The sequence below is a fragment of the Fukomys damarensis genome, unplaced genomic scaffold (genome assembly GCF_012274545.1).
Source record: "Fukomys damarensis isolate Sample0158 unplaced genomic scaffold, DMR_v1.0_HiC HiC_scaffold_17, whole genome shotgun sequence".
Taxonomy (NCBI): Eukaryota; Metazoa; Chordata; class Mammalia; order Rodentia; family Bathyergidae; genus Fukomys; species Fukomys damarensis.
The window spans coordinates 33,151,494-33,160,911 of record NW_022900929.1 but is presented as its reverse complement, the minus strand read 5'-3'; the positions used below and the strand labels follow the sequence as shown (position 1 = coordinate 33,160,911).

At 51.6% G+C, this 9,418-nt stretch overlaps 1 protein-coding gene across 1 annotated transcript in view; it reads right to left on the bottom strand.

Annotated features, from left to right (window-relative positions):
• Nucleotides 1-59: 59 nt before the first annotated feature.
• Tgm7 (transglutaminase 7) overlaps nt 60-9,418 on the bottom strand; it is a 23,234-nt gene continuing 13,875 nt past the window's right edge. Inside the window, exons 7-13 of the mRNA XM_010624817.2 lie at nt 7,432-7,570; nt 5,596-5,699; nt 4,963-5,205; nt 3,478-3,804; nt 2,946-3,106; nt 1,585-1,718; nt 60-1,360 (exon numbers count right to left, since the gene is read on the bottom strand). Of these exons, the coding sequence (XP_010623119.1) occupies nt 1,201-1,360; nt 1,585-1,718; nt 2,946-3,106; nt 3,478-3,804; nt 4,963-5,205; nt 5,596-5,699; nt 7,432-7,570 (1,268 nt within the window). The 3' untranslated portion in view covers nt 60-1,200. The remainder of the gene's footprint in view (nt 1,361-1,584; nt 1,719-2,945; nt 3,107-3,477; nt 3,805-4,962; nt 5,206-5,595; nt 5,700-7,431; nt 7,571-9,418) is intronic.

Below are 9,418 nucleotides of genomic sequence, written 5' to 3'. Positions count from 1 at the left end.
TCAAAGCACTCCTAACAATTCACAATTAATCATTAGTTATCCTATAAGGGATGGGGGGAAGCGACAGTCTCTAGGTCGTTTGCTGGTCAACATGGAGTCTCTCTGGTTCAGTCAGGCTCTTACAGAAGCACCACAGGACACAAGGACAGTGCCATGATGGGGCCAGGAAGATCCACAGCACCTCCTGTGCCTGGACCCCTGGCTGAAGGAGACCTGGGCTCTGGGCCTATGAGCTGCTTCACAGGCTTAGCTTTCCGATTGCCTCCTGTAAAGCCTTAGTCAGAGGGTGTGTGGACAGGTGTGGAGCAGGGAGTCAGGCTGGTCAGAGTTGCACACTTCTGGGTCCAGGGAAGGTAAGCTGTGTCGATGAGTGCCTTCCCTTCCGGATGGAAGGAGGGAATCAGTGATGACCTCAGGGGAGGACACCCAAGACGGAGATGTGGACACTCCTGCCATTCGCAGGAGGCAGGACAACTTGGGGGGCTAGGGGTGCCGGCTCCAGAGCGTTCCAAGGCCCAGGGAGACTCAGGGACCAGATTCCCAGTAGAAAATAATAATAATAATAATGAGTAGGAATGATTTTGATAACCATAAGAAAAACAACACAAAAGAGTGGATCTCCCTGTCCTGAAAATAACAACATACAAGAAGCTGAGGAGACTCTGGGTGAAAGATTAGGGAGTGCAGGCAAGAAGGGAGGATGCGTCACTCCTGAGAAGCACTTCCCAGGCCTCCTGGGGCCTGAACTGAGGGGGCCTGGGCCCTGTCTTCAGGAGGAGGACCCACCAAGAAGGGACTGCTCCCCATCCTGGGCCTCCCAGGTGGGCAGACAAGCCCTGCTGGGCAGCAGGCACAGCATTTGGTATCCTGCTCAGGGATCACTTCACCTGGGCTTGCTGAGACAATGGAAGGGGAGAGGCCTAGATCCTTCAAGAGAGGCAATCCAGGCCTGTGGAGGCTTATCTTTTGGTGGAGCCCCTTCAGGTAACAGAGAGGGGGCTCAAGGAGCAAGAAGGGCCCAGCCACACAGCTGGCAGCTAGGCCGAGGGGACACATGGATAGCGCTAAGTGTCTGATCAGCTCAGGAGCCACAACACCAGGGATGAAGACATCTCCGTTGCTACTTCATTTACTCCCAGGACAGAGGCAGAAGAGAAAGGGGTGAGGAGACCTGAGAGGCACAGGAAGGCTGGACCTGGCTCAGGAAGCCGCAGCTGTAGCCACGAAGATGTCCTTGTAGCCCTTGATCTCCTTGACCTCACTGCTGCTGATCAGGACCTGGAGCTGGCGGGGCCCAGCCTTGCTGGGGTAGAGGTCTACTTGAACGTGGACAGTGTCTCCAGACATCAGAGTTCCAAGGCTGAAAGTCCAAAAGAGTCTGTTAGAGCCCCGAGGAATGATGGACAGCTTGGGTGGGCGCTTGGGGTCCCCTGTGGCAGGTGAGCACCTCTCATTCCACAGCACCAATGTCCCCCTCTCCTGAGAAGGCCAGGAAAGTGGGGGCATAAAGGGACCATCGGGGGCTTGAGAGGGTCTTGACTCCACAGGGGACCGGCTCAAGAGGTAGACAGTGGCGTTACTTACTCTTCTGCTATCTGCCCGTTGATGAGACCACTTCCCTCCAGCACCATGGTGCATTTGCTCAGGGCCACCATTAGTGTATTGGTGAGTGAGATGTGGACTCTCAGGGCCTTGCCCAACTGGGCTGTCTCGGACACCTGTGTGGACAGAAAGCGGAAGTGTCATGGGCAACTGGCCTTGCTTCTCCCTCCAGTCCGTAGCCTTCCTCCCCCACCCTCTGACACCACCAGGACTGTTACTTGGAGACAGGATGCTGCTGCTGGGAGGGAAGATTGTGACTGGAGAATATTTGAGATTAACATGTGTGCTGGCCCGTTCTGGAAGTCAAGATATTTCCGGGAGCTGCGACCAGTCAGGATCCTGCTTCCCTCCCCACCATATCATTCATGATGCTTAGCAGATTTCAAAGGAAGGGCCAGCTCTGAAGGGTTAGAGAGCTCTCTAACATTTGTGCTGCACAAAGTGACATCCTGAGAAGAAAACCCATCAGCCATGATTAATTAGTAGTCTGGTGAAGGCACAGGAGAAGGCAGGAGTAGCGTGCCACTGGTGTGAGTATCAGTAAAGCCATCCTGACCTCTCACTCCACCAGTGAGGATACGAAGAGGCCAAGGCCCCATGATGCATGAATGACAGAGCCAGGACCTGACCCAGAGCCCCTGTCCCCAGCCTTGAGTCTGCCCCATGCTGCCAGGTCTTCCTCTCCCCTCGAGATCTCTCAGAGGTGTTCAGTATTTCATCCTGAGGTCAATGTCGCAGGCAGCATGGCCTCAGGCTGTCTCGGGAGGCAGGGATTCGGGCCCAGGCAGTGCTGAAGCACCTACACCTGCTACGCTACATGCCACCTGAGGGCTGTTGGTGAGTGAGTCCCAAATCGAAATGAGCTCTGACCACTACCATACATTCTGGCTTCTCCAAGGACTGGAGGAGAAGGGAGAATATATCCTGACCCATCCAGACTTCAAATGAAAGGGCCAAGTCCTTATTGAGGGTATCAAAGCAAACTGGGTTAAAATGACTTTGGAATCCAGGAGAGTTACACAAATCATCCCTTGGTCCCATGCCAATAGGGACCAATTTCTAACCTATTCATCATCTGTTGTGTTGTACTAGGACCCTGAGGCAAGTAGCACTCTGCCTAGGTAATGGGTACAGCCCCCACCAACCCTTCCTTGGGATCCTTGATAGAAAGTCGCCTCTCCCTGGGGCCTTCATGTCCCATGTTGAACTTTGTACTTGCTGCATGGTAAGACATCACTTGGTGTCTGAGGCAAGGATGGTACCACGTTTGCTGCTATCCCCCAAGCCCTGTGCTAGGTGAGGCAGAGAGGCCTGTGAGCCTCTTCTCCGTCCAGAGACCTCACCTGAATAGACAAGTGTGGCGGCTCCAGAGAGAGGTCTTTTAGGACCAGCATCGACCACCCTGTCTCTTCAACCTTGGCAATGCCGGACAGTCGGACCAGCTTCTCATCGGTCAGCTTGTTTCTGTAACTGTTGTAGGGCAGCAGGAGGGGCCAGTGTATCTCTGTGCACAGACAAACACATCTGAGTCCAAAGGATGGGTCAGGAAGAAAGGGAGAGAGGATTTGAGTAACAGAGGAGAGTGAGTGAGTTTTCATGTAAGGAAAGACAGAGACAGAGAGGAGCAGAGAGAACCAGCCAGCCAGATGGACAGACAGACAGACAGTGTGCTTAACTGGCACAGACTGCCCCAGAACTCACTGCTGTCCCACTGGCAAGATGGCACGAGAGGTGCCACAATGGGCATTTGACTGTCCATCCGCGTGCGCTGTGTGCGCATTGGCGGGGGCTGTCCGATCTGGCTGGACCAGCCCCACCCAGCTCCCAAACCCAAAGATGTCTCCCTGGAGGGGCCTCCTTGAGCCCCATACGCACCTTTCCCAAAGTCTAGGTCCAGGTGCACTGTCTGCTTCCAGAGGGGCTCCCTCGCGCCGCCCCCATGTAGCAGGGCCTGGGCGCAGAGCCGCACCTCCAGTCTGAGGGGACCCCCGGAGTGGGCACCATCCCGCAACCTCCGGACATGTAAGGTGAGGAGCAGGTCCTGGCCCCACACGGGAGCCCTGGCCAGGTGAAGCTGGAGCTGCGCTGGCCGAGCCCTAGAGGCCCTGGAGCCCAGGAGATCCAGGAGGGGTGAGGGAACCCTTCCCTGTCCTAGCATTCTCCAGGATGCCTTCATGAATACAGATCGTTCCTCGGGGGACCCTGGAGGAGCAGAGAAACAGGAAAAACATCAGTGAGGAGGAGGAGGAGGGAGGACGAAGGACCTTCTTGGGGAAACAAGTGACTCAACTTCCAGCCACAGATGTGGGCACTGGCACAGCTCATGCTCTGCCCCCTTGCTCTCCGGGTCCCCTTGATCTCTTGGTGCTTGGGTGATACCAGCTTGCCTCACAGAGTTGCCCAAAGAAGCTGGGTTGCGTGTGTTGCTGAAGTGAAGCCCTCAGAACTGCTCTTGGTCATCAACACTGCCACCTTTATCACTATCACCATCATTGTCTGGGCCAGAGGTTTCTCTGGCTGTCGAGCATCCTCTCTCCTAAATTATTTGACTCTTTTAAGCAGAATCCCGTCTCTTTCCTTTGGGGGCTACTCAGCACTGAGGCTGTTCAGGAGCAGTTACTCTCCCTCGTGCATTCCCTGCATTAGCTCACTTACCCCTCATAGCTGCCCTGTCGTACAGATGCGGAGGTGGAGGCCTGGGGGTGGTAAGGCTGCCCAGGCTCACACCACCAGAGCACAGCAGAAGCTTGCTCAGTCCTCAGCATCCTTTCTTCAGGACATCCACGCTCTCCCATAGGCCCTCGAGCCCTCTCCCTCCTGAATGTCCACCTCTGCCCTTGTTACCACCCCTACCGTCATGGACAGAGAAACAGCAGTGTGACCTTGGGATAGGGTTACAGAATAAAATACAGGGCCTCCAATGAAGTTTTAATTCCAGATAGATGACAAAGAATTTCTAGTATAGTATATGGTATGCAGAATTGGAGCATGTTTATACTAAAAACCACAGCCAGTTAAATCTGAATTGCAAAGAAATAGTAACTACTTTTTAGTATATTTTATGGACCATTTGAGATGTATGAATACAATATTTGCTTTTGGAACATATTTGGGTGATGATATGTTTGTTTGTTTATTTGTTTGGTACTGGGGATCAAACTTGGGACCTTGTGCTTGCAAGGCAGGCAGCGGAACCACTGAGCTAAATCCCCTATCTGAATATATTTGGAACTGAAATTTAACCAAGCACCCTGTATTTTTCTTTGCTAGCGCCATGTGCCCCCCCCCCCGGAATCTGCCATGAGCAGGAGCCATCCCAGTAGTTACACCCACCCCTGCTCCATTCCCTGGCTCAGGCACCTTCTGGATACTTATAGGAGTAGGTGATGTCTTGGCGCTGCTCTGAGCCCACCATCTTGGTGCTGATCTCCTTCCCAATGGAACTGGTATCGTGGGCCAGGATTTCCTGGGCCTCGCCATCTTCAAAGAGCCAAACGACCTCATCCGCATTCACCTCAGCGAACACAAAAGAGGTGTCGTAGGCCAGGTGGACGTCCCCTTCCCTGACAGCCTTCACAGAAGCAGGGCCACAGCAAAACAGCCCTGGGGGGCAATAGAAGTTGTGCGATGTTGTACTGATATGGGCCAAGCTGGCCAGTCGCAACCGTGGGAGGTGGGGAGAAAGGAGGCAGTAGCACCGTGACACTTACTCTTGGGGTGTCCTCCGGTCTACCAACCACTTTCCCCCCATTCATTCATCCGATCCTCAGAGCCACCCATGATGTGGCTGCTGCCATCACCATCTTCCCCTCTTTCCATGTAAGAAGACATTGAGGATCCCAGTGACATCCAGGTGACCCCTCTACCACTGGCAAAGCTGGACTCCCAATCCGAGGCTTGCTTGAGGCAGAGTGGGGGAGACGCTGCTCCTCTTCAGCCTCGGCTCACCCAGTACCCCCAGAGACCAGCCCTGCTGCCATGGTCCTCACGCACCACTGCTGGCTTGCTGGGGAGTGGGGTCCAGGACCTGCCACCCGTTGTATCCTGGTGGGAGATCTTTCCGGATCATCCAGCATTCGTTCCAGACGTGGAAGTTCCTGCAGAGGGGAGAAAGGAGAAGGGACTTCTATGTACTCAGGATTTGCAGACACTGAGGGGGGTGTTTTGTTGCCCCCTCTTTCTTGTACTGTTTATTAGAGAGTAACTTCAAGCTTACAGTTAGAATGGAACAGAGAACGTCTATCTATCTGATTCATCTACTACCAACATTTTTTCATTTGCTTCCTCTTAATACCAGTAAGAGGTATGATCACATAATATGTTGAATATTTAAATTTTTAAAATTATTACAGTAAAAGACACATGGCTATGAATTCCCCTCAAAATACGCCCCCTTGCTTCAGTCGCATTTATTGGACAGTCTTGCCATTTTCTGAAGCAGTTCTAGAAATCCCCTTTCCTAAGTGTCTGAATCATTCAAAGTGTCTGAATCCATTCAAGACATCTACCTTTCGCGATCATTTTCTCTTTAAGAAGAGCCAGAGACCCCAGTCTCATGGTGTCAGATCTGGTGGCCACGGTGGATGAGGGCACACGGACGTTGTTATGAGCCTACCTTTCCCCTGCGTGACACTCAGCAGCAGTATTCGCTGTCATTCTGATCACACCTTACAAAGATAGTCACAAGAGAGGGCTCCCAGAACCGCTTCAGAAAGCCGCAAGAACGACGGGGATGTGTGTGTGTGAAGGGAGGGCGAGTGTTTTGGGGAGATTAATGTCAAGGTAGCCTTCACTGTGGCAATTTTTAAAAATGATTCACATTTTTAATCACCGTGTGAAACACGTCGATGTAATTTTTTCAAGAATGATGATCTTCTTTTACGTAGCAGTCAAATTTAGCACTTAAATTAATATAATACTTTCATTTACTGACTACCTCTCCATTTCATCAGTTGACCGGATGTGCATTCTTTTCCCACCCATCACAGGATTCAGTCTAGGATCCAATTTGATTGTCTGCCATCTTTAGTCTCCTACAATCTAGAAACCATTCTCCAGGCTTCCTTTTATTTTACTGACAGCCTGAAAATGACCTTTGATTATTTATTTATCTGTTTTTGAGCAGAGTGGCCCCTGTTTGGGGCCTGCCTGACTCACAACTCAGGTGATGCATTCAGAGAGGGAGTTCCACATAAGTGACTCAGTTCTTCACATCCACCATTGTGTCTGGAGCCCGAGCCCTTGGGAAAAGGTGGTGTGGGTCCCAGGCTGAAATCCTCATCTTGCTTATAGGCCTCTCCTTTCACACTAATGACCCGGTGAAACAGGTGCCACCTGCATTTTACAGACAAGGAGGCTGAGGTCCCATGACGGGGGACTCGCAGGATGCCCGCTCGGACTCATGCTAGGAGTCTGGCCTGGAAACTAGCTGGAAGGGAAAGACAAGATCCCAGACCTGGAGCAGAGGAGAGAATGGAAAAGTATAAATAAAGGGACAGAACGGTGAAGCAGGGAGAGAACAAGTGCAGGGAGACCAGAGAGGAAGTCAGAGGCAACTGGCAGGCTCTGTCCCTGGCAGGGAGGAGGAAGGCACAGAGTGACAGTCGGGGAGCAACAGAGCCGGTGGAGGGTGCACGGCTCTGTGTGTGGCAGAGGCCTCGCAGTGTCCTCCCGGGGCCCAGCTCTGAAATGAGCTTGATTTGATATCTAAGCAGCAGAGCAGCCTCTGGATTGCAGGGTTTTCCCTGAGCATCAGCCATAGTGTAGAGGGCAGAGCCGGGGACCGGGTCACCACTTCCTTCCACCCTCAGAAGTATGGTATGTCCTTACCATACTTTGTCTTGTTTCTGAGTTGGTAGCATTTCTGCATTTCGGTCATAGTAGGTGTCAACGGTCAAGTTCCCATCCATATTGTGTGCAGAACGGAAATTGGAAACTACGCGGGTTGGGACGCCTAAGCATCGCATCACTGAAGAGAAGGAAAAGAAGAGGGTAACAGCTCATTTTCAGCAGAATCACTGTCTTTTCACACATAGTTTTCTTTCTTTCTTTCTTTGTCTTTTTCACTACTGGGGTTTGAATTCAGAGTGTTCACAGGAGCTACATCCCAGTCCTTTTCTATTTTTTATTTTTTGGTAACAGGAATTGAACTCAGGGCCTTGCTCTTGAAAGGCAGGTGGTGGAACCACTGAGCTAAATCCCCAGCCTGTTCTATTTTTGTATTTTGAGACAGGGTCTCACTAAGTCATTAAGTTGCCCCAGAGTAGGCTTGAACTTGTGATCTTCCTGCCGCAGCCTCCCAGAGCACTGGGATTACAGGTACCACCACACCCAGTGTCTGTACTTAATTTCTAATTTTCAAGCTGGAGGAGAGAAAGAAACGAAGATTTTCATAATTCCACAGCTACAACTCCTTTATTCTCAGAGCTGCACAGCTAGGCCCAGAACCCACTGCCTGCTGGCCCCATCAACTCACAGAGAGAAAGAAATCATTTGAGAGTCACTTAAAACAGTAATGAACAACTCAGTGTATCATCTAGGGCTTTTTTCCACTCAGCAGCTTTCCAAGTTAAAAGCAGAGAACCCAAGTCATTTGATAATTACAAGGAAAATGTAGACATTCAGCCTGTGCAGTGGCCAGTTTCAAAAAGAAAGCAGTGTGAATTCAGATGAGCTGATCTGGAGAGTTTCATCTCTGAAGTTCTGGACCTGCAGTTCTACTTACAGATAAGAGTTGTTAGAAGGGAGAGAAGGAGGCCGATAGGGAATGGACAAAAGGGCACTATTTTGTCTAGAGATGCAATAGTAAACCTTATCAGAGGCTGGAGACCAGAGGAAGCCACCATTTTTGATAAGGCAGCAGCTCCCCCTTCTGGTGCCTCAGGAATGTGCTGCAAAAACCTTAAAACAGCGAAGATGTCACACATCTAGTGACAAGAAGCATACATTACCCCAACCGCACCTCTCTCTCTCTCTCTCTCCCCCCCTCCCTCTCTCTCTCTCTCTTTCTTTCTCTCTCTCTCTCTCTCTCTCTCTCTCTCTCTCTCTCTCTCTCTCACACACACACACACACACACACACACACCAGAGGTCCCCAGCTCTGTCAGTGTGGCAAGGAGTTCAGAGAAGTTACCCCACCCATCTTCCTCCCAGGAGGAGGGACGGTGTCCATGAGGCTTCTGAGAATCCTGCTCACTGCAGATTCACTGCAGAGCCCTCAGGAGAGTCACCAGGCACCCCAAGAACAACTCCTGGGCTTTTCACACCCAGCGGCCAACATGGCAGCAAGGCCTGGGCTACAGGGCTGGAGGCAGCTTGACAAGAGTGGCTCTCACTGCTCAGGGGGCCTAGGAGGGCTCTAGGCTTAGAGGTGGGGCAAGCTCATGAACCTGGCCCTTCTGTTCACTCCAGGCTCTGAGGGCTCGAAGTTGCCTCCATAACACCCACCCCAGCCCTGCTGGCTAACTTCCCAGCCCAAGGCAAAACTAGGAAGATTCTGTACAGAGTACCCCCAACACCATTTCACAAACAAGCAAAGTGAGGTCACTTGGTTCAAGCACTCAGATGTAAACCTCCTTTCTGTAGCCCCTGGACATAACTGCCAGTCTGGCCTGCCCTTCAGCCCAGTCTCTGTGCTCCCCTCCTCCAGTGCATAGCCAACCTGCTGGATGAGCAATGTTTAATGAGCTCCACAGGGTGGCAGGGCTTGGGCCTCAGTTCTCTCTTCTCTGCCTTATCTTTTTTTGTTTTTTAATACAGGCCTTCACACTGAACTACATCCCAAGCCCTTGTTGATTTTTTTTTTTTTGTACAGGGG